Source organism: Bos grunniens, chromosome 9 (assembly GCF_055505025.1).
Source record: "Bos grunniens cultivar Pamir isolate PY7600 chromosome 9, Bosgru_T2T1.0, whole genome shotgun sequence".
Lineage (NCBI taxonomy): Eukaryota > Metazoa > Chordata > Mammalia > Artiodactyla > Bovidae > Bos > Bos grunniens.
In genome coordinates this window covers 40540741-40566495 of record NC_141173.1, presented here as the reverse complement: position 1 = coordinate 40566495, position 25755 = coordinate 40540741, and the positions used below count along the sequence as shown (strand labels likewise).

The window sequence follows — 25755 nt, the reverse complement described above, 5'->3', positions numbered from 1 at the left end:
TGCATTGCAGGCAGATTCTTTACCGTCTGAACCACCAGGGAAGCCCAATAAAGCTATTACTTGGGAGTTTAAAATGTCAATGACCTTGAGGTGGCATTGGCGGGTTTAATGAAGGACAAATCAGCAAGGCTGCCCCACTCAGTGCACGAGAGGCAGCCAAACTGGACTTGCAACATCTGGTCCAAGAAAACAGGGCAATAAGATAGTTTTGGTTAAAAATAATGCCACTTAATTCCTTCCTTTGTTACACAACTCTTAGTCGTATTATTGTAAGAAGCCTTGACAAATCTTAACAACATTTATTGTAAGTTTATTATGGAAAAAAAAAAATGTTCTTTCCATTCACAAGGCTTACAGTTGTTAGGCTGCCTGTGACTGCTTTTACTTTAGCAGATTAGACTCTGCACAATAGCTCCTCCATACTGGATAAAGAACAAATGTGGGAGAAGGAAATGGCAACCCACTCCAGTATTCTTGCCTAGAGAATCCCGTGGATAGAGGAGCCTGGTGGGTTGCTGTCCATAGCGTCGGAAAGAGTCAGACACAAATGAAGTGACTTAGCATGTATGCATGCATTGGAGAAGGAAATGGCAACCCACTCCAGTATTCTTGCCTGGAGAATCCCAGGGACAGAGGAGCCTGGTGGGCTGCCATCTGTGGGGTTGCACAGAGTCAGACATGACTGAAGCGACTTAGCAGCAGCAGCAGCAGCAGTGCTGATACTATGAGAGCTGCAAAGAGGTCTCTCACCCTCACCCTTCATGCTAATCTTTCCAACTAAATAGCTGAGAAAGCTATCCATGTCATAGATATGCTGGTTTATTTTTAAGTAGACAGCTCAGTATGGACAAAGAAAAACATTTGAAGAACTCCTAGATTTGAAAGGAGTAAATACAGTTAAGTAATCTGTCCATGACTGACTATAATCAGTCTAATATAACATAATCAGAGACACCAAGATGCACTAGTACATGATAAAGGTTTGTTGCTCATATAATACAATAGGAATAAACTAATGTTAGGGGAAAGCTGACTTTATAGTAAAATTCAAATTCGTTCGTGCTGCTACTGCTACTGCTGCTGCTGCTAAGTCGCTTCAGTCGTGTCCGACTCTGTGCGACCCCATAGACGGCAGCCCACCAGGCTCCCCCGTCCCTGGGACTCTGCAGGCAAGAACACTGGAGTGGGTTGCCATTTCCTTCTCCAATGCATGAAAGTGAAAAGTCAAAGTGAAGTCGCTCAGTCTTGTCCGACTCTTAGCGACCCCATGGACTGCAGCCCACCAGGGTCCTCTGTCCCTGGGATCCTCCAGGCAAGAGTACTGGAGTGGGGTGCCATTGCCTTCTCCATACGTTCATGACTACTACCCAAATAGCAAGCTGCTTTGCAGACCAAACTGATGCCTTGATTAGTTTAATTGGAACCAGTGGAAGTGCTTTTATATACTCTGCTGCTTACAGGGAATCTTCCAAGAGAAGTTTTCAAAGTAGTTGTGTTGAGATATTCAAAATGTAAAGCCAGTTTAAACAGCTATTTATTATGTCTTTCTTGTTAGCGTTTCTCTGGTTTCCAGTTCCTAATCAGTGAGTTTATGTCTTCGTTGCCTGTGGTTTTGTTTTCTATTATCTCTCTCCTACATGCTCCTTCTCCACCAGTTCCCTGAGGGACTGTGGTTCTAAACCTTTTTTTAAAGTTTTTTGTTTCCCTTCTTAGATCTTAAGTTTGTTACTACCTTGAAAACTTTTTTTTTCCCCCAAGATTCCCTACGGTTTTCACCTGTATTTTTACCTGTCTCTCCAAACATCAATCCTTAGGGTTTCTTCCTTTAATTTCTTGAATGGTAATACAATTGTAGTTTTCGTTTGAATCTCAACAAATGTATTTTCTTGTCTCAAAATTATTTCTTGTGAGATTTAACAGTTATTCCTGACAAGTCTTGGTCCCTCTCTCTTCTGTCATGTGGCCATGTACTGATTATTTCCTCCCAGTGATGGCAAATCCTTCTGAAGTGTGCTGCTTGCTTTGTTCACTGTAAGGCACCATTCCTCTCCCTTTCAACTGCTTATCTAGGGGTCTTTTTCTGACCCAAACCCAACAGACAGATGGAAGGGTAAAATGAGAAATGTTGAGGAGGAGCTGCCTACCTCACCTTCCCTCCTCAGGGTTGTAAGATAAACAAGAAACAAAATATCTTGCAATTACATGAAATGACAAAAATCTTCATTTTCATATAATGCCCTAGAAAGATTAGAACTGTAAAATCAAACTTTAGAGTTAAGTACTGCTTATTTCTAAAAGGATCTATTTTAAGTATTGTTGTTCTCTAGTCACTCAGTCGTGTCTGACTCTTGGTGACCCCCATGGACTGCAGCCCACCAGACTCCTCTGTTCATGGGATTTTCCCAGCAAGAATACTGGAGTAGGCTGTCATTTCCTTCTCTAGGAGAATCTTCACGACCCAAGGATGGTACCTGCATCTCTTGCTTGGCAAGCGGATTCTTTACCACTGAGCTACCTGGAAAGCCCATATGTATACTTAACATTTCATAAAATGTATTGCTAAAAAAAGAGACGACAGACTCAAAATGGAGTCATTTGTGTTAAGCCCATGTAACCAAACTGAGACTTAATACCTAACCTAATTGCAGTTTCAGCCCCTCCCAGGAATGTACTCTTCCCCAGTCCGTCTGCAATCTCTGCTCAGCACTTGAGAAGTAATCTACCTGGTAGACTCCTGTGGTCCCCAGAGGAAGGTGCCCTGGCCTGACATGATCAGCTCTCTGCTAAAGTAACATCCGGTCCCACCTCCTTCTACCTATAGAAGTCCAGAAGTCTTTCATCTTGTACAGCTCATCAGAGCCTTTTTCTATATGCTATATGAGCTGCTACCTGATACATGAATCACTGAATGCAGCCAATGAACCTTTAAAATTTGCTCAGTTGCATTCTGTTTTCTGACGGTATGTCAACATGAAAAAGTACAGCATTGAGGGGAGTACCTGATAATCTGAGGGCATAACAGGCCCGCCCGAGTTTGTGCCTGAAGGCCCCAGCCGCGGTTTCTTGTTGGGAGGCACCTGGTTAAGGCCGGAGTCCTGGCTATGCTGCAGCCCTGCTCCGGCCGGCCCGGCCCCTGCACCTCCCGCAGTCCCGTTGGTCTGGGTGCTGTTCTGCTGCTGTGGGGGTGCCTGCGGGGGGGCAGCCGCCTGCTGTGGAGGGGCTGTGGGCTGCTGATGTTGGTTCTGCTGCTGTTGCTGGTTCTTATGAAAAGAGAAAAAAATGGCAAGCTTGGTATGGAACGAAATCACGCCTGTCATTGTAGGATATGCATATGAGACTGTCAGCCAACCTGGGGAGAAACCTATGTGGGACACCAAAGTGACTGGCATGCCTGGAGAATGGAGCAGCCAGGGACTACAGCACCCCCACAGGTGAGTACAGAGCCCCAAAGAGGACTCGTTCTCTGAAGTTCATTTAGATTGCACAGTAATCCTTCCTGTCAGGGACAGACATCCCACTGAAGACGCAGGCCCAGAGGAAAGAGCAACTCCTTAAAACAGCTCTAACAGTCGTTTCAGTCAATTTGGAAAAAGAAGGGCTGTGTGGGGAGGAGTCAGTACAATCAAAGCAAAGCACAGAGTGATGCTTTAAAAGCAGCCTGCATAAAATGATGGCAATGACACTGAACAAACAAAAGCAAGAATCAAGAATCAGGGAATAAAATAGACTGTAAAACAAATCAGGAAGTTCATTTATCTGTGAATGCATATTTCAAACTGCAGAGTACAATAAAGTAAATACACAATTAAATAAAATGCAGTTAAATATATAGGAATGACTACATTTATCCTTCCCTAAGTGCAGTTTATACCTTGTCACCTTTTTCTTCAGGTTCATCTTCATTAAGGAATTCTCGTTTGGGGTATGGAATCTGGCAACCAGCAAACACACTACAAATCATTGAAGGAAAAAAAAAAAATACATGTCATGACCTAAAATCTATAATATGATTGACCTTGTGCATTTAAAATTCCACTTTTTTTTTTTCTTATTTCCTATTCTTCATCTGTGGCTGGTATGCCTCTCAACACAATTTAAGCAATAAGAAAAGAACAATTTGTCATCTAAGTTTTACACTGGTAAAACTGCCACTTTTAATAACAAATCTTAAAACTGCGTTTAGCTAGTTGACGTATGTAATGCAGAAATTTCTCCACACACACTTCATCAGCACTAAAAAGAGCTGACTGTGTATTTGCTTCAACAATGAAAGTAATTTTTTTCTCAAGAAAAGCTGTACCTCTAATATCAGTAAGTCCAAGCACAATCTATATCTGTGGGTATAATAAGGATGGGGAAATGGAGGGGTATAATAATGCAGCAGAGACACAGAATTTTAAAAGCTCAGTTCCCTACTGGTTTGGTGTAAACTGTTCTGGCTGACCGATCTATAATAAAAGTCCCATCTGTTCTCAGCTTTAGTTTTTGTCTGTAAAACTGATTAATGACCATTCCGTAAACTTGTTTTCATTCACACCTCTTTACAGCTTTGCCTGTTTCAAAATACAGGACCTCTCGACTAGTTTTTCCCTGAGGTGGTATTAACCAAGGAAATAAAAGGCTCGAGTAACAAGTGCTTCCCTTGCCTTTAGCCGCCACCACACACCCTCAACCTGGAGCAAAGTGCACAGAAAAGGAAGGACACATACTCTAATGTCGGCAAGGGGTCCTCCTGAAAATAGGGATCCTGCAGAGCCTGCTCGGAGGTAATCCTCTTCGTTGGATCCATCGTGAGGAGCTTCTGAAGCTAGAGCAACACATAAGAAATTGACAGCACATGAGTTTGCTTCCAGGTCAATGTTCTGACGGTGTTAATGTCTAACAGAATTAACATCAAGTGCTAGCTTATTCATACACCACACACATTTATGTGAAACTGACAGAAATGATTAGCAGTAAAGCCGTTTTAGAATTTTTTTTTCCCTTACTGGTAAACCACTGGAAACAAGGCTAAAAGTCAAGGGTGATGTCTCAAAGGAAAAAGATTTAATTTTGCCCCAACATCCACCAGTTTCTTTTTTTCCTGAAGAGGAGGAAGAGCTGGGACAATTTCACGGTAAGTGGGGTGGGGTGAGAGCTATGCTAAGGATCACCTTCCCACTCTGGAGAGATGCACCTACCAAAAGGAATACTTTGCTGTCAGGCTTGACCTTGTGTTTCTCCATGTACTTTATGAGGCTGCTGTTGGCGTACCTGCAAAGACATGACATCCACACACTATTGAGGACATTCACACAATTGACATCTTTTAATGGAAGGTCCCAAGGTTGGTTTTCCTATGAGGTATGTATTCATTTAAGCCATTGTTTTTGGGTTTTTTTTCCTGATTAAAAAGGAACACAAAACCAAATGTTGGTAAATGTGTAAAAAAAGAAATAAGAATTGTTACACACTGCATGTAGGAGTTTACACTGTTAGAATTACTTTGGAAAATAATAATGCATTAACCATTAGAGCTGAAAATGTGACTATCCTATGATCCAGCAATTCCTTCCTATGTACATATTCTATATCAGGATATCAACTGCTCAGGCTGAGGGGTGAGTAAATGGGTATTCATTTTATTATTCTAAATAGACTACATGTTTTCATCATGTATATTCTTTCCTACATATGAAATATTTCAAATTTAAAAGTTCAAGAAATAGGTAATATATGTTTATGGTAGAAAATTTAGAGAATATAAAAAAGTATAAAAGAAAAAATTGAAAACACTCATAATCAAGCTATGAAGCAATTTAAAAAACTCTAGCATCAAGATTTGATAATTTTCCTTTGGCATTTTTTCTGTGCATACATATATATACACACAAAGAAGTATTTCTATTTTTATAAAATTGGAATCATAGTATACATAAGTTGTCCTTTTCTTAATGTTGTTTTATAAGCGTTTTCTCTTGCCAAACGCTCTTTAAGCTTATTATTTGTACTGGTTGAACATTTTCTACTGTTACTAATGACGCTTGTTTCACAACAGCTAGAAAGTACAGATCCTTGTAGGTAAATCTGGTACACATTCAGCGGGACAAGACTGCATGGCAGGTGAGAATCAGAGGCCCCTCCCAGACCCTGACTCAGTCATTTACCAGTTGTGTGATCTTGGGCAGTTAGTTAATCTCTATGAAAGCCTTGAGGTGCCTCATCTTAGCTATGTGTGGCTGCTTTAACGCTTTTTCAGGATAAAGTCTTAGAATTATTAGGTCAAAGGGTAAGTACATGCCAAAGCCATTTTTGTGTGTTCTAGAACTTGCTACATGAACCTGGCCCTCAGACCAGCAGCATGGGCAGCAGAAAGCCTGCACTAGGAATGCAGGTACTCAGGCCCTATTCCAGATTCTGAATCAGAATCTTTAACAAGGTCTCCAGGTGATCTGTGGATACCTTAATGTCTGAGAAGCATTCATTCTCCCCAATAGCTAATAAGTAAGGATGCCCATTTTATTATGCCCTTGCCAACACCAGGTATTTTTAAGAAAATCTTTGCCATGTATATTAACTTAAAATGGAGTCCGTCAACATAGCTTTGATCTTTATGTTGAATCAACTGATTTCTTGAGTTAACTCCCGATCCTAAAGTTGTTCCTATCATAATATAAAAGGTCTTGAAGTTGAAAAATCCTATTGCTTGATTCCCGTTGTGGTTTCTTATTTTTCCTAATATTACAAATAAGATAAATTGTCATTTTCTGTATTATCCTCTTCTAGATTTACTACAGTTTAGGAGCTGAACAATTTTCAAACTCTCTATATACATTATAAAGCATTTTATCAGCATGTTTATTCAAACATTCAATTTTTAAAGTCAACTTATTTCCTTTTAATTCTGTTCTCACCTTGCCTCCTAATGAGCTAACAAGAGCTGACACTTTGGAAAGATTACAGAAAAAATTCTATTGTTACCCTTCACAATTCACATCAAGAGTAATTTTTTTGGTTCTTTTTATCTGATATAATGAAAACAAGCTATTTATTTTTTAATGTCATTTGAAATAATATTATCTGGAATTTTTTATTATACTTTAGTGACTTGTATGTAAACTGCATTATATTTAGCTAATTAATAAATTCCTTTTTGTGTTATGTATTAGTAGGCAGCTTTTATGTGGATAAAATTGTTTGCTTAGAAAGTATGGGCTCTTATCTTTTTCTGTTAATTTTTAACTAAATGTCATTTATCTTTCTAAATTTCTCTCCTGTTATTTCTGGTTATTGTAAATACTATCATTTTATGTAAAACTCTTCCTTTGGCCTTTAAATACTAAGATAAAACGTTGTGTCTTAATTAATTTTCTCTTTTATATTACCAGCTTATCTTCAATTACTTGAACCACTTTCATTTAATACCCATTTGACAAGTAACTAATGAACATGCACCATATACCAGGCCCTGGAGATGCCTCTAACGGTGCCTACAATGGGCACGATCCATATTCTAGAGGGAAAGGCAGATAAGTGTTCAAAAGCCAACTGTCGAGCAAAGTGATGTGTGCTGAGAGAAGCAGCTCAGGATATGCCACAGGAGTGCAGAGGGGGAGCACCTGACTAGAAGGGCAACGGGAGACTGCATCAGGATAGAAAGGATAAATAGGAGTTATCTGATGAAATGGGTGGGAGGATGGTATCAATATATCCTGAGGGAACAGCATGTGTAAAAATCCAGGGGTCCAAGAAAGCTCAGGGGTTTTGAGGATCTTAAAGAAATTTATGATGTGCAGCCCACAGAGTACAAAGTGGACAGAGGTTTAGGAGATAAATTTGGTGATGCCCAGGCTTTTGTAAGCCATATTTAAAAACTGAAAGCAACGTGAAGACTGACAAGCTCAGATGTGCTTTTGGCAATGACTGCAGAACAGGCAGTGAGTCAGAATGAAAACTGAAGGTAGAAATACCACTTATGAGGCTAGTGCAGGATCCCAGGTGAGAGAGAGGGTGGTAGTCTGGTCTATAATAGTGGCAGGGTAGATGGAGAGAAATACAGAGATCTGAAGGATATTGAAACAAAGAATTTACTAGATTTGCTAATCGTTTGGACACTAGGGGATAAAATGGAAGACAATGAGAGGAGAAGGATCAGGGACATCTTTAAGGTCTTTGGCTTGAACAATTAGGTAAATCATGGAGCCATTTCCTAAGATAAGGAATATAGTGGGAGGAAAAGTTTAGGAGGATGGATGATGAGCTCAGTTTGGGACATGTATTTTGAAGTATTTATGGGACACTCAATTTGGGATTCCAAAAAGCAGTTAGATACATGGGTCTGAAACTTGGAAAGGAAGTCAGAGTAGAATGTATAAATTGGGAGCCACCAGCATAACTGGTACGCTGTAGCCATCAAAATCACAGAGACTGTCTAGGGAAATGTCTAGGGTGAGAAGAGAGCCCAATTCAGACACCTGAGCAATGTCAGCACTCTCTTTAGGAGCTGCGTGGAGGCAAGGACCCCTACCTAGGACTGTGTGAAAGAGAGGCCCCAAATGATCAAGTGCCATTAGCTGCTGCTTTATCATGTCTGCTTCTGTTCCTACAAGCCATTCCTGTCCTGAAATTGTTCTGTTACATTTCCCAAACGAGACTCTCTTCCACCTTTTCCTCTAGGTGCACATATTTATAACAAACTCCTCTCATTTCCACTCAGCATAGACATTCCACCAGTTAGTTTTACTCAGATCCTAGCCATGTGTTCTTCCTCCTGCCACCCTTGCTGGTTGCCTAGCCCAGCATTTCAGACACAACTCATGACACAGATAAAGACAAAACTACCATTAAGGCCTTGAACTGAGCCCCTTTCCAAGCTAAACGGAAGAGACTTTTAAACTGTCTATTGACCCTTAAATTATTAAAAGTTTTTAAATAAATATATGCCTGAGCCTGGCATATACATTAACAGCATTTGAAATATCTTCTTTAAATCCATAAACATAATTAATATACTAACATCTAAGTTTCTGGTTTAAACAATAATCTATCTGGTTTTTAAAAGGATTAGTTTAAACATTCGCACTGGATGTTACTTGTATGTAATATGGTATTACTTACGTTGTTCTTCTAAAGTCTTTCTGAAGTGTTGGGTATTCTGGCATCTTTCTAATATCTTCCCAGTCTTTATCTTAGGCAAAATAAAATATTGAATGTTGTTATAGGAAATAATGTCACTTATCAAAAATCTAGTTATTTTAGCTTAAAAATATACATAAAAATACTTAAAATATCCTTTTCAAAAAGAATGTTTTTGAAATATGACTCAAGTATTATTTTGGAAAAAAAAAAAAAAATTACCTGCAGGAAATCCCATGACACTAAATATTCGGTCTAGTTGATCATGATGAAAAGGATTGCTTGTTTTTATATCTTCCTGACGACAGTGAAAAATAGGTTCTGAAGTCAACAGTTCAGCAAATATGCAACCTATTGCCCATATATCTATGAAGGAAGAAAAACAACTTTTTGTACATATTTATTATATTTCTTTGGTTATAATTTCTTGGTATAATCACAACCTACATATAAAAATATTTTTCAAGGTAGGCAGATGGATGAAATAGGTAAAAGAGCTTAAGAGGTACAAACTTCCAAGGATGTTACAGGGATAAAATGTACACAAAGGGAATAAAGTCAATGGTATTGTAATAACTTTACAATGGTGACAGATGGTAACTGGACTTAGTGATGATTATTTTGCAACATATAAAAATTATATATGTCATATATCTTAATATAAAACTGCATATTAAGTATAGCTTTTAAAAAGAAAAGAATTCCCCAAATAAATTTTAAAACTTTTCAGTGAATACAGTAAGTATATTAAGAAAACATATATGATATGAAATAGCTATATCATTGGGCTTCCCTGGTGGCTCAGACAGTAAAGAATCTGCCTGCAATGTGGGAGACCTGGGTGTGATCCCTGGGTTGGAAAGATCTCCTGGAGGAGGGCATGGCAACCCATTCCAGTATTCTTGCCTGCAGAATCCCCATGGACAGAGGAGCTTGAAGAGCTACAGTCCATGGGGTCGCAAAGAGTTGGACACGACTGAGCGACTGAACACAGCACAGCTATACCATCACATAACAGACTGAAAGTCAAATAAAAAACATTTACTTGTAAATTTCCTGATCAAGATAAACTTGGGGAACTCAATTTAGCAAGCAATAAGTTTTCTTTACCTTTAGACAAAAGCCTTTCTAACCACTATTAATAATTTAATTGCTGAAGCATTCAACTGATAATCTAATACAAGGCATAACACTCAAGATGTGATAGAATAAAATAATATGATCAGGTATGGTGATATGTTTCTTTAAAGCAATCAAATACATAACGACTAGAATTTTTGAGTTGTCGGTCTAGATGGTACAGATTACACAAAATAATTTGGAAAAGCTCAACTTTTGTCTGAAAGATACCACCTACAGTTTTTTCAAGAAGTGGTAAGATCTGCTGCTGCTGCTAAGTCGCTTCAGTCGTGTCTGACTCTGTACGACCTCACAGATGGCAGCCCACCAGGCTCCTCCATCCCTGGGATTCTCCAGGCAAGAATACTGGAGTGGGTTGCCATTTCCTTCTCCAATACGTGCATGCGTGCTAAGTCACTTCAGTCATGTCCGATTCTGTGTGACCCCATAGACAGCAGCCCACCAGGCTCCTCTGTCCACAGGATTCTCTAGGCAAGAATACTGGAGTGGGCTGCCATTTCTAGAAGCTGATAAATACAAGTATATACAAGTACTACATAACACCAGTAAAGAGAAGTAATCTGAACATACTCACTTAGATGCTGCCCCAACTCCACCATGCCAAGATACACTGAGGCATCTTTCAGAGTTTTATTAACTACTTCAAATAACCAGGTAAAGATGATTCTACTTGGATTTTACACATTGAAAAACTATAGTTTTAATCTAGATTCTAAGACTGTAATATTTATAATGCTTTGCCAAATGTACATGTGAATTAATTTTTGTGAGATGTATATTCATACTTTCCCACTTAATGCCACTTAGTAAGTATTTTTAAAGTTAATAACACAGAGACTATGGGATAGCATAGAAAAGTACAGTGTTTAGAAGTCTTCTAAACATAGCAATCCCATTCTACTATTCTACATTCTACTATTACATATATAGTAATGTCTCATGTATCTGACTCCATTCAGGAATGGTCTCCTTCCACACAAGTTAGCCTTCCGGATAATGGGAATATATCCTTTCAATAACCATTTTTATTACATTATTACCTGCCATCTTAAGAGGCTATAAAATATAACTTAATCATCCTCATTATGAAAATCCATCACTAAAGAGGAGAATAATAATACTGTTCAGTGTCTACTTTGTCATTTTTTTCTCTGCCATGTCATGTTGGCTGTCCCCTTGGCCCTGATATGGCAGCCTCTGACTGTCCCAAGTCTTCCTGAAGCTGCCTCTACTATGCAGTCAATGGAGACAACTACTGTATGTTGCTGGCCACACAGTTTCTGGTTTGCCTTCTAATCAAGGACAGGGGCCTGTATCTAGATTTCCTGAAGAACCGCTAAGAGGAGGAACCTCAATGTAGCGGGCAGTATTAAATTCTAGGGTGTCTTGCCTCATATTAGCATCTAATTTTAAATGATCACCTGGCTCCAGCACCATCTATACCCATTTCTCAGCTCTTTCCTTTATCAATGACTTGTACTTTTCTCTCTCTTCCTCTCCCCTCTCCTCCCTGCCTCCCCCTGCCCCACTCCCCGTGTGTGTGTGTGTCTCACACATACCAAAACCACCACCACTCACCTCCTGGGCTAAATCTCATTTCATAAATTTTCACTGATGCCAAAAAACTCTCTTTTATATGCTCTGAATAGAAATAATACTCATTTCTGATATGAACCAGGTACACAGAATTCTAAGAATGAGTAACTGTATATTTATGTCTGCTATGAATACATAAGCTAACTAATGTGGGGATTATTATTTTTCTATCTTTTTTCCTCACTTCTATCCAGAATAAATAATTGGGATGACTAAAATTAGAAATCAGTGATTAGGTTTTTATCTTTAATTGCTAAGTCTCATTTTTACTGAGCTAGTAAGTCACAAGCTGGTTAAAATTCAATTTCAGTTCTCCTTACCCTGAGGAAATTAGAAATATAGTTGGTTTCCAGTTCATACCCAATTACCTTTATTTCCAAAACTCACATCTATTTTTTATTACAACAGTAGAGCAGTTAATCAGAAAATATTCATAGAACTATACTTCTCAAAGTGTGGGGACCACACACAGCAGAATCACCAGAGGGACATGTTAGACACAGGCTGTGGGTTTGCTAGCAATCTCTGAAAGTGAGACATTCTTTGGTGGGGCGTCATTTTGTTTAACAAGGTTTCTGGCTGAGTCTTCCTTTTCTTCCTGGAGTCTCCCTTCTGACACAGACTGCACAGTGCTAGGTAAGAACCCAGCGCACGGGAGGTTCTGCTGTTATCACATCCTGTACTCCCACCCTGTGCCTGGCATTATCTCACCACCAGCCCTGTTCTAAAGCACCAACTGTTGCTCCCAGCTAGCACTCCCCTTTTCTCTGTCTTAACTTTTGGCCCCTTCCTAGCCTCTGGTACCTTCTGAGATTGTCTAGATTTTATTGTTCTCAAGAGAGAGAACTAATACCAGAAGAAGCAACCATAATGGTAAATGTCTCAAAAATAAAGCCCCTCAGTGCACCCACTGGAATGGAAACAGAGTCAGGCTTATTTTAAGAACTGCTCTCTCCCAGTGGTCCCCAACCTTTTTGGCACCAGGGACCAGTTTTGTGGAAGACGATTTTTCCATGGACCAGAGATGGGATAATCCAAGCGCATTACATTTATTATGCACTTTCTTTTTTAAATATAAATTTATTTTAATTGGAGGCTAATTACAATATTGTATTGGTTTTGCCATACATTGACATGAATCCACCATGGGTATAAACATGTTCCCCATCCTGAACCCCCCTCCCTCCTCCCTCCCCATCCCATCCCTCTGGGTCATCCCAGTGCACCAGCTCCGAGCAGCCTGTATCATGCATAGAACCTGGACTGGCGATTTGTTTCACATATGATAATATACATGTTTCAATGCCATTCTCCCAAATCATCCCACCCTCACCCTCTCCCACAGAGTCCAAAAGACTGTTCTATACATCTGTGTCTCTTTTGCTGTCTCGCATACAGGGTTATCGTTACCATCTTTCTAAATTCCATATATATGTGTTATTATACTGTATTGGTGTTTTTCTTTCTGGCTTACTTTATTTCTAATCTAATGCCACCGCTGATCTGACAGGAGGTATCAGTCCACGGCCCAGAGGTTGGGGACCCCTGCTCTATCCCTTCCATTTACTTTTCGTATCAAAAAAAGTTCTCCCACCTTCACAGACAGCTGCCACTGCCCTTGGCTTGTAACGGTGACAGCCTCTGGTCAGGGGTCTTATTACTACAGGCTCAGCTGCCAGGGGATGGGTCTGAGGTCAGTCTCACATGCCTCTACTATCAAACACATATGGTTTTCCTTATGGTGCTGTGGCCACTCATAGTCTTTTTCACTAATTTAACAAAATCCTTCAGTAGTACTTATGAAGAATTAACAATATTCCACACTGTGCTAGTGTCTCAATCCCTAGACAAAGGAAGTATAAATGTGTCCTGGGTATCTAAGTTTTGTAGAAATCAGACCTCCTGATGAATGAGGACATTACCATATTTTAATTTTTGTTTCCGTTTCTATCCATGAAGAGGTTAATTATGAGTCTGATCTCTTCAAATGTGAGAACTTCCTTGATAACTCTTTGATAGCTCTTTTCAGATTTTTCATAAGCTTAACAGAGAAAGGATTGTGCTTGTCTATTTTTAATAATTTTATAATTTAAGTGTCTTTATCAAATAGAACTTGACCAAAGGAGCTAAATGCAGTCAAAATTAGTCTAATACAAGTAAAGAGAATTCAAGAAATGGAAACTTTAAAGAAACACATTGAGCAAAATGTAGGTACCTTACAGAACTAGGCCTTCACATTAATGGCCCCACTTCCTCCCTCCCTGTCTTCTCTTTTCACCTCTTTTAAAGCAGTACCTAGGTTTGAGGGCAGCTCTCTCTTCCCGACTCCCTCAGTTGGCAGCTGGGCCCTGTGAGGACACTACAGGGCCAGGCAGCGAAATCTCTGACGCCTCTGTTCTGAAGCAGACTTTAAATCCTACAGATTGTGTTTTTAACAGGTTTTCTTGTTCAGCGTTTACGCTTGGTGAGATGGCAAGATGCTGAGCACAGCTAGTCTACCCAGGTTCTATTTCCTACCTTAATGGAGAAACTGCCATTCTGATAACTATAATGGCAAGAGAAAAGGATTAGTCATATTGTTTCTTGCTTAGGAAAGGACTGACTGATTAACTTTTTCCCAAATAGCAGGGGCTCCCTCCAGTAACTACACTACTTCAGTTTTTCTGTTTTTCTTTTTGTGAAGAAAATTCTAAACCTCTCTCCAGTTCTTCTGATCAATAGTAGGTAGGTGCAAAACAAAATCTGCATTTTATCATTTCTAGGCAACATAACAAGATCAGACACTTGTATTCTCTGAAAGCAAATGCTTTCTTTTAGGCCCAAGAGGGAGGAGATACATGTATACTGATGGCTGATTCACACTGTTGCACAGCAGAAACCAACACAACATTGTAAAGCAATTACCCTCCAATTAAAAATAAATAATTAAAAAAAGAAAATGCTTTCTTAAAAAAAAAAAAAAGAATCATATTCTCCTAAACAGCTGAAAATCCAGAGCTACAAGAATATAAAATCTGGGCATATAATGACAACAGGACTTTTACAAAGCCATACAAAGTGGCTTTTACAAAGCAGCTTTATTATGCCATTTAGTATTTATCATAAATGCAGTATCATACAATAATGATATAATACTTACCAATTACAAGTAAACCATTTCACACTAACTTACCAATGGCCTTTGTATAATGCCTTGCACCAAGCAAAAGTTCTGGAGCCCGATACCAGAAAGTCACAACTACAGGATCCAAGTCTGCTAGTGGCTTTAGAGGAGAATTGAATAATCTGGCAAAGCCCATGTCAGCTAAAAAATAAAATCAATTAATAAGAACTCAGTGTGGCACGCTATTATAACCATGATGACAAGAGCCACTAACCTTACAAAGCAATCCTTTCCAACCTGTGGTCTGTACCAGCACCAGGTCTCCCCTTCTGAGGGAGATACTGTTATTGTGCCTATTTGACTGATGAAGAGACTGAGGGTTTAGAGATACTCTGCCTTGTCCAAAGTCACAGAATTAGTAAGTAGAGAGTCAGAATAAAAATCCAGGTCTAGTTCCAGATTCCTGGCTTTCAGAGACAGAATAATATTTATGTATGTTTTTAAAATAAAGTCTAAAAGTTTTCATGATTATGACTTCTGTATGCCTATATATCTAAAATCTTGAGTCTATCTTAGTTCAACCTGTGCTGGAGTTGGCTTTTATGGACTCAGGAGAGCTGTTTTAAGTATCTTCCCAACACAGTGTTCAGTAATGTCATGTTTGTGGCTTGAAATTGGCTATGGTGGGAGTATTTACATCACAAAAAACAGTGCATGCTATAAACTGGGGTGACTTTTTTTCCCCCAGAGAGCCAGCTGTTGTATAGTTACCAGAACATCACATACATGTGTTCAAGAACATATATAGAATATGTAAAAGAATTTGTTACAACTCAGCATTTAACAAAGCTCTATATCAAAGCTAACTAATTTAAATATTAGAGGTCTACGAAAGTAGTAAAAAGATTATTACTATTGATATAATAAGGTACTGGTTACTATCTAATTTTCTTAAGATTTCCTAAAGAATATATATCTATAAAGCATTTCAGAGCTTACAAATGATTTTCATATACATCATTTATCGCTTCATTTAATCCTTATAAGAATGCTGGTTTAATAAGTATTCTCCTCCTACCCCCACTTCTGTGATGAAGAATCTAAGGCCCAAAGCAGTTCCATGACTTGCCCAAAGTCACAGGGATAGGAAGTAAAAATGCCACTACTCAAGCAAAAACCATGTTATAATTTAGCAGCTATGTTCTTAACCATGGATCTGATATACAACGAATTATACATACGATAATTGCATGTCACAAAGGTAAAAAAAATCACAAATATAAGCCTCTATAATTTGAAGTAGGTGATACATACAGTATATTCTGATTGTATAATGGTCCCTCGTGTATCATACAGTGCACGAGTAGTACATTAAAGTTGCAACTATAGAGTATCATTTAATCTAGAACCAATAGGCTATGATATGCATTAAACTTTTAATTTACAGTGATTTTATTTCTTTAGAGTTTGACTAATTTACAGAACTTTCTGAGAATGCTTTGGAGAACATAGGTCTTAAAAAATAAAGCTATCCAAGGATGCCTGTGCTGATGCCTACACTTTTTAAACCAAAATTCCCTATAGCAAACAAAAATAGTCAAAACCAGTCTACCAATATTACACCTACCTCAAAGCACTGCTTTATATATTGAACAGCTGTTGACTGTTGTTGATGGCAAAGTAATATGATGGAATACTCTTCCCTCCATTGAAAAGCTCCTATTTTTAAGTAAAGGCTAAAGCCAATATTTCTCCCCTTATTCTCTACCTTCTTAGCTTTATGTAAGCCACATCAATTCACTGAAAAATGAAATCAAGCCCAGAGAAACAATACTCTTTAAAATAATTCCCATCTATTGTATGAACTTCAAAGGAGTTTCAAACCATTTTTCAAATGATTAGTAATTTAGACTAAATGTAACTAGCCTAAATGTTACTAACACCTATTTTCCTAAAGTTGGATATGAGTTAAATTATTCAGTTCAACAGAGGTAGTAAAATTGTGGTGTGGGTGCTGATTAGTATCGACAGAAAAGCAGCAGAAGGCAACGTCTACATTCAAGGAGCTTACATAAAGGTGAGATGACTTTTCATTCATAGAGTAGATAAAAAGGGTAAGTACTGTAAGACTAAAAGGAAAGTTGCTACTGGTTTCTCTTAGACTCAAAGAGTCTTATTGCAGCAAGAGATTGTGTCTCCATGGTTTTATCTGGAACAATGTCTGATAAACATTTGCAGAAGTGGACTATATGGAAAGTGGAACGCGAGCTGGCTTCTGAAGGAGGAACCACTGTGAACAGTAAAGAAGGCAACGAGCATTTTAGGAGAGGCCCGCGGGTCCCGGTGCTGGGAGTGGAAGCCTCTGGTACAGGGAGGGCACGATGTGTTTTCAGTCAACTATGCTTTTTCTTTCAATCAAAAGAGAGCTATATTAAAGTGCTAAGCATAGATGTCAAAGCATTACTGTTTGAAAAAATAAGGTGCTAGTAAAACAAAATAGAAAATCAATTTAATCAACTAGGTTAACTGTAACTGTCCACCAGACCTTTAATACTAATTGTTGTTTACTTTTAACCCTGACTTTCTCTCTAATCTTGGGTAGAATTATAATCCTAAATTCTTAACAATAAGGCAACTAACTGGCCTGGCTAGAATGCAGAATTCATGTTGAGTAGCAGAGCTACTTGGGAGACTAAGGAGAAGACTGGGATAAATATGATGACAGCATTGGAGAGTATAAGATGAGGATGATGAATTTGGTTTGGAATTAATGGAATATAGGTTGCCACCAAGACATCCAAATAGAGAGTTAGAGTGAGAGAACAGAATTTGAGATCCAGATCTTAAAATCATTTTCATAAAACCCAAAATTTTAAGGCCATAACTTATCAATTACCTAAAGAAGTAACTGTAGAGGAAGGCCATGTCTCGAGCCAGTGCCTAGGGTGTCTTGAAACAAGGTTAGTAGGAATAAGAGATAAGAATGAATAAAATGCAGAAGTCACAGCAAAAGTAATAGAAAAACAGAATTATGTGATGTCACAGAGACCAAAATAAAGATACTCACACCACCAGACTAGCTAGAAGAACAAATGACAAGGCAGTAAAAAGGAAAACGGAGACTAAACACAGGCTACTGACGTGGTAAGATAAAGACCAGAGGTAGCCTTGTAGACAGCAGTTTCAATAGAGGAACAGAATTGATGTCAGGAAAAAAAAAATAACATAATAACAGATTAGGGTACGTGAAACTAATATGTAAATGATTTTAGAAGTAGAGGAACAAGGGGGAAAAATTGAACAAATGGTAAAGAAAACAAAATGGATATGAGAAAATTTATGTTAAAATTGGATTATGAGTGTTTAAAGGTGAAGAGGAGAAACTTGAGAAGGAAAGAACGGAAAAACTGTAATTAGAAGGACTAAAGTACAGCAGGAAGGTATTTAGAAGCTAGAAGGACACGGGATAGGACTGAGGAGAAACAGACTGCTTCTGAGGCTGCTTCAAAGGCAGAGCTGTGCTGACAAAAGGTGGTCAGTCAGGTCATACCAGATAGCTTTGCTATCACTAGGCAGCAATGTTTTGTGAAAGAACCCCCAGACTTGGAATTCAAGTCCCTCCTTTGAAAGGCCGAGTAAGCTGCCCCCTCTGTAAATCCAGCTTTACTTATCTGCAGTACCTACCGGAGGGTGGCTGTGTAAAACAAATGAGATGGCATACCAAAGTGTCCATTTTAGTGTCCCCCACAGGAGGACCATCCTTTACTTCCCAAGTGACCAGCAAAAACTTGGTACTCGATAAAAGTGTGAGGGTGAAACAGAAACCAGTGAGGAAGGGTAGAAAGGGGATGAGAGGGAAAGAAAGCAGACACTCGGTTCTTAACATCAACAGAATTTTTTTATGATTCAATCTCAAACTCAGAGTAGAGGTTAAAGAAAGAAAAGTTGGTTTAGAACAGCTTCTTCAGGAATTGGGCTAGTGAATTAACGGAAGAAGCAGAAGACCAGGCAGCAGGGCGTGCTTGGTTGGGGCAGGACAGAATGAATTTGCAGCAGGCAAAGCTAGCACAATTCTGGATCATTTCTAGCACGATAAATTCTAATAGCAAAGAAAGCAGCTTGATAAAATTTACTCTAAAATCTTTCTTAAAAGCACTGAACACTGAATAAATGTAAGTTCTATTATAAAAAAATTTAGAATAAAGCATTTCTCAGCTTATTTTCTCCCCAAATATGTCACAGGTATAAATGATACCAGTTTCTTTTAGAACTTTCAAGGTTGCAGAGAAATTTTTAGTACAGAAACAAGACTTCTGCCAGTGCCTTAATCTAAGACTGGCAAGTGAGAGTCTATACACATATATATTCATTTGGAAAAGATATGTTGGTACCTGGCACAAGACATGCAGCAGGGAGAGGGGAGGGCAGGGAGGTGTCTGGGAGGATCTGTGTGTATAAATCAGGGTCAGGGTGGGAAGGATGGACTCCGGGAAACAACATTTGGTAAAGCTGAGACAAAAGTAAGATTCACGGGATTATGTTTAGAGTGACTGTAATAGTAGCATTACAGTAATAGTAGCAGAAACACATGCTTGGAGTATTGGATGGGAATGAATTTTTGCTTGCCTCAGCTTAGAATTATAGAACCTTATTTTGGGAATAAATCTGAGGGATTTTATAAACTACCTACATTTCCCAACATCTTGTCTATGAATATTATGAGGAATTAATTTTAAAATTCCTTAAATAAGAGTATTAAAAAGGGAAACCATCTTTGCAGTCACTTTAGTTTCTTAATAAGGTATTTTAGAAATAATTACCTACCTATTTTGACTCTCCCCCTCTCAGGACCTTCTCCCATTACTAGGATATTTGCTGGTTTCTAGAAATAAAAATAGAGCATTCAAATTACTATATTCTTTTGACATGCTCTAAAATGGAAAAAAGTTCTTATAATATGAAAATGTCACTTTTGGATTTTCATCAAAACTATAATTGAATAGCAAGTACCCTCTACATTAAGCATTTGACATACTTGAAGTTAGCACTAACTTTCCAAAAACATCCTTGCTGTAGAAACATCTTATTTTCAAAATTGTATCATACAAATAATCACAAAGGAATTAAAGCTATCATTTCTATTTACCCCTCAGAAGTAATGACTAGTAATAATTTTTAAACCTTTACAAATTATAAGCTGTTCTATTACTGCCCACAACAAAGGGCTTTTGTGGTTGAAAATTTTTATATAAATTCCCAGCCACAATAGATAATTACCTTCATTTAAATGAGTCAAGTGGAATATTTCTTGCTAAATAGTTCTGAACTACTGTAGGAAAACATGGTCAACATTCAACAGACTCCATTAAAATTCATATACCTTATAGTTCATGCAAAAGTGAAATTCCAAGTATAATCTCAAGAAGAAAGAAAATAAAAGTCAAGGCTAATACAGAGCCATATAAAGAAAAGGGTAGGCTGAAAATGTATCCACCATCTTTTAAGACTTTTTAAAAAGTCATTCTTATTTGTAGACATTTGAGTAACATTTTAAAGGAGAAATTAACAGGATTTTGTGACTAGTTGAAGGCAGAGAGGCTTTTGGGCAAGTAAGCGTCCTCTGTAAATTCTCTGAAGAGAAAATTTATGATTCATTTATTCAATCAATGAATATATTTTTAGTATCTTCCAGGACAGTGAACCATACTAAGAACTAAAGGGAAAAATAAAAGCACATGAAACCAAATTCCTAACTTCCAGATGTTCACTATATAAATAGAAATATCAGAAGCTTTGTGTAATACTAGAAGCTAATGCTAATTATGAATTATAAAGAAGACTGAGGTCTTGGGTTAGAGGTTAAACTAGATTACTTTTAAGATCTCTTCCAATCTGCTGGCTCTTTTTAAAGTCTCAATGAAAACAATAAGCACTAAAAATAAAAATGAACAGGGAGGAAATGATTAGTTTCCATTGTTAAGGGAAATGTTTACTAAAGGTGGGGGGCAGGGGTGATGTCCATTATCCAGATCCTGAAAAATGAGCAGGAGCTAGCACAGTAGAGCACATGAAAGGTAATGACATAAGCTTGGGAGAAAGTAAGAAGTCTGACTTGAGAGAAAGCAGAGGACAAATGTCATAGGCAGCAGAATGAACCTAGACCCTGCATTGTCTTAAACGCCAGGTGAAGTAATCTGATCTTTATATTACAGGTGGCGAGATTACAGGAAGTATGAGTGAAAGTCGCTTAGTCATGTCCGACTCTTTGTGACCCTATGGACTATACAGCGCATGGGATTCTCCAGGCCAGAGTCCTGGAGTGGGTAGCCTTTTCCTTCTCCAGGGGATCTTCCCAACCCAGGGATTGAACCAGGGTCTCCTGCATTGCAGACGGATTCTTTACCAGCTGAGCCACCAAGGAAGCACAGGAAAGGGGGAGGTGTCAGAACTGGGTATGGGTCATAAGGGCTCCACCCAAGGACTGCTCAGCGGAAATGAAGACGGAGTTATGGAGCTGAGGATCATTTTAAAGGAGAAATTAACAGGACTTACTGACTAGTTGAAGGCAGAAGACAAAGGGTGATAAAGATTTCACCAAGGTTTTGAGGTCATGTGACTGGAAGAATGGTGTCTTTGTGATAGGAAATTTATGAGAGGTACTGATTTGGGAGGGGGAACAAGAAAGAGAAGATGACACATGGAGTTGTGTCAGAGGCCTGGTCGCACTAGTCTGGACAGTGGAAATAGGAAGATTCAGATTTGAAGTTTATTGTCACTGGAGTGTGATAATTGAAGACATGAGACATGATTAGTTAGCAGAAAGAGAAAAACAGCATAAGACAAAAACCAAACCTTCAAAATAAGTCTGACAACTATTTATCAAAGCTCCATTATGTATAAAACACTATATTGCAGACTTTCGGGAAACAAAGAAAAATAAAACATGAAGCGTTATCTTCAAAGAGCTTAATAGCTAGTAGGGAAAGAGAGATAACTTTTTAGAGTACAGGGCAGATTACAGAAAGTGCCAAAACAGCAAAAGAAATTGCTGGGATTAGATGATTCTTCTCAGTGAATATCAGGGTAGTCTTTAGGAAGGAAATGACTTTAGATGAATTTAAGAATGACTAAGATTTTGATAAGCATAAACAAAAGAATGACTTTCAGGCTCAGAGAACCCAAAAGTTAAGAGCACAGTCACAAAGAAAACCCACAGACATAGCATGCTGAAGAGCCTATAAGTGGTATGATGTGACTAGAGCATAGAAAGCTCAGTGAAGAAATAAATGTCACATTAGAGAAACTACAATTTATTCTATAGGCTGAGCTGAGACAAGACACTGAGATAATCAGATCAATATTTAGGAAAAAAAAATTCTGGTAGTATTATGAAGGATGAACTGGAAAAGACAGATGGACCACGAAGTAAAGACAGAAGCCAGTCGGAAGTGGACTACAACTGGGGAAAAGTTAACTTGTGACAACAGTCATGGGGGAACATATAAGAGCATTTCAAGGTAAAAGCTCAAGATTTGGCATTGTTTTTTTTGCACCACTTTCTCTACCCTCCATAGTCATTCATTCAACAAATACCGACTGAGCATCTAGCAGTAATTTAGATCCTAGAGATATCATACTACACAAAACCAGGCAAAATCCTTAACCTCATGAGCTTATATTCCAGTGGGGAAAAAAGGATAATAACAAATATACAGTACATCAGTATTGATCAGTACCGTGGAAAAATAATAAGGAGAATACAAGAGATTTCTGCATCTAGTTTTATGGCTGACTTCTGTCCATGGAATTCTCCAGCAAGAATACTAGAGTGGGTTGCCATTCCCTTCTCCAGAGGATCTTCCCAACCCAGGGATCAAACCTGGGTCTCCCACAATGCAGGCAGATTCTTTACCAACTGAGCTGCCAGGGAAGCCCACTCTTAATAATGCTCTTGTCTTAAAAGCTATTTTATATAACACTACTGTAGTTGATTCTTTTAGCAGTTTGTGTGCTATACCTTTTAATAGCCTTTTACTTTCAGCTTTTTTTTGAAATCAACATAAGTCCAGTACTATAAAACAATAGTTAAAGACATATGCATTAGAAAGGCAGAAACAAAACTACTGTTATTTTCAGGTCATATAATTATCTACATAGAAAGCCCAAAGTATTTACAGACAAATTATTAGCAATAGTAAAAAAGTTTAACAGGAGATATGGCTACTTGAACAGTATGAACAAGTCAACTGTACTTCTATATGTCATGAAAAAAAAGGTAGGAGATACAGTTTTTCAAAAGCAGCATTTCTATAGCAAAAACAAAACAAAAACCTGTAAGATGCCTAGGAATAAATATATCAAATGATTTATACGATTTTTATATAGAACACCTTGAAACCTTATCTTAAATGACATTAAGAAGTTCTAAATAAATTAAGAGCTCATGTTTATACATAAGAAGACTCAATATAGTAAAGACATCAATTCTTCCCATACTTATCTATATATTCAATACAATTTCCATCAAAATTCCATCAGAGTTTCCTTGCGGGACTTGAAAGCCTGATTTTAAAATGTATGTGGAAGAGCAAACAGCTAAGAATAGCCAAGAGATTCACAAGGTATTAGAAGGAGGGGATGAAGAGAAGAATCTGGCTCATGATTTATTTTAAAGCTATCGTAATTAAAACATTATGTTTTAATTACAGAGATAGATAAGACTGATCAATGGGAGAGAATGGAGAACTGAGAGAATAAGAACCTCAGATCAGTGGCGAATGGAAGAATTAATCAATAAACAGTGCTGGCATAGCAAGTTATCCAAATGGGGAAAAAGTAAGTAAAACAAATCCTCACCTCATACCATATATACAGTAATTTCAGGAGGATTAAGGAATTAAATGTGAAAAACAAAACTTTAAAACTGAAGGAAATAAAAACCTGGAGTATATCTTTCTGACCCTAAAGTAGGGAAGAATATCTTAAACAAGACACAAAGAATAACCATAAAAGGAAGGACTGATAAACTTGGCAATTAAAGCAACTTCCAATCACCAAAGATCAGGAAAATAAAAAGACAAACAGGCAGAACTATTTGCAACATGGATCAGCCACAAAGGTTTAGTATCCAGAATAAAGAACTTCTACAAATCAAGATGAAAAACAACATAAGGGAAAAATGGACAACATGTCTGCACAGGAATTTTAAAAAAGAAGAAAACAGTTTAACCACTAAGCATATGAAAAGATGCCACACCGTATCAATAATGGGGGAAATGCAAATGAAAATCCTATTGAGACACCATTTTATTATACCTAGCAGACTGGTTAACAATTAAGAACAGTTGAGTAGGAAATAGGTCAGGGGAAATTCCAGTATACTGCTGGTGGGAGAATAAACTGGTACAACTTCTTTGGAAAACAATTTGGCATCATCTTGCAAAACTGAACAATTGCATACCCTTCAATTGAGTAATTCCCTTTTTAGATACACTAAAGAATATCCATAGTGCATTTTGTAATCCTCAAAAAAGAAAAAAAAAATCTGGACACAACCCAAATTTCTACCTAATAGGAAAATGGAGAAATTAAATGTGATAGAGTCACACAATGAATTTTAAAAATAGCAGTGAAAATCACTGAATTACAAATAAAGGTAAAAAATGTTCAGATCTTGGAAGCACTATGTTGAAGGGAAAAAAGCACATTTCAGAAGACTATATATAGCAGGATGCCATTTTCATAAAACTTAAAACCAAGCAAAGCTAAAAAATAGCTTAAAAATGTACTGTCTAGGCATATATACAAATGTGATAAACCTATTACTTTTGAAGGGGTGTATGATAGGTTCCAAATTCAGGATGTTTTGTTACTTCTTGGGAGGAAGCGGGACAGGATAAGGGGGAAAAGATAAAACAGAAACAAGCTATTGGTAATGTTCCAGTTACTGGGTTAAGTGATAGGCTCTCGACTGTTTCACCATGTAATAAGGTACATACAAATCTGTCGAATATTCTTTTTGTGTTTATCATACACTAAGATAATACAGACAAAAAGTAAAGGAATAGGGATAAGGTACTGATGACAGTGGGTTAGAAGGGTGTTATTTTTAACATTACTTAAGCATTCTTTCGGAGAAGGCAATGGCACCCCACTCCAGTACTCTTGCCTGGAAAATCCCATGGATGGAGGAGCCTGGAAGGCTGCAGTCCATGGGGTCGCTGAGGGTCAGACACGACTGAGCGACTTCACTTTCACTTTTGACTTTCATGCATTGGAGAAGGAAATGGCAACCCACTCCAGTGTTCTGGGGTGGAGAACACCAGGGATGGGGAGAATCCCAGGGATGGGAGAGCCTGGTGGGCTGCTGTCTATGGGGTCACACAGAGTCGGACACGACTGAAGTGACTTAGCAAGCATTCTTTTAAATTACTTAGACAATACTTCCATGAGAAGGTCATATTTGGGATAAGACCTGACAGAAGTGCAGTAATAAGGGAAGAGCAGTTCAATGCCTGAAGACGGGTGAACTGCAGACACACCAGGGAGGACAGTGGGTACTGGGCAGAATAGAGTGATACGGCACTGATGATTCTAAACAGAAGGAAGCCCGAGGGAGGGCTGGCCTGCTCTTCCCAATGGTTCTGCTTTGGCACAAGTCATTTCGGTACCAGAACTGGATAGGTTCTTGACCACGTCTGGCCTGTGCTCTGAAAGTTATGAGGGCTGCAGTAAGATTACCAGTAGGCCAAGGTCATGGTTGTTTGGAGCAGTCAGGAAAAACACTGGTGAGCTGGCAGGCT

The 25755-nt window shown here is 38.3% G+C and overlaps 1 protein-coding gene across 11 annotated transcripts in view; it reads right to left on the bottom strand.

Annotated features, from left to right (window-relative positions):
- Window positions 1-25755, bottom strand: part of CDK19 (cyclin dependent kinase 19) — a 170319-nt gene that overhangs the window by 5289 nt on the left and 139275 nt on the right. For 6 of the 11 annotated variants that reach the window (XM_086317317.1, XM_086317312.1, XM_086317316.1 and 3 more), the window contains 8 exons: window positions 19778-19835; window positions 15023-15154; window positions 9337-9480; window positions 9097-9166; window positions 5181-5253; window positions 4710-4807; window positions 3872-3950; window positions 3000-3260 (listed from right to left, as the gene is read on the bottom strand). In XM_086317317.1, coding sequence (XP_086173443.1) covers window positions 3000-3260; window positions 3872-3950; window positions 4710-4807; window positions 5181-5253; window positions 9097-9166; window positions 9337-9480; window positions 15023-15154; window positions 19778-19835 — 915 coding nt within the window. The remainder of the gene's footprint in view (window positions 1-2999; window positions 3261-3871; window positions 3951-4709; window positions 4808-5180; window positions 5254-9096; window positions 9167-9336; window positions 9481-15022; window positions 15155-19777; window positions 19836-25755) is intronic. The other 5 variants (XM_086317320.1, XM_086317319.1, XM_086317321.1 and 2 more) reach the window with 2 other exon arrangements.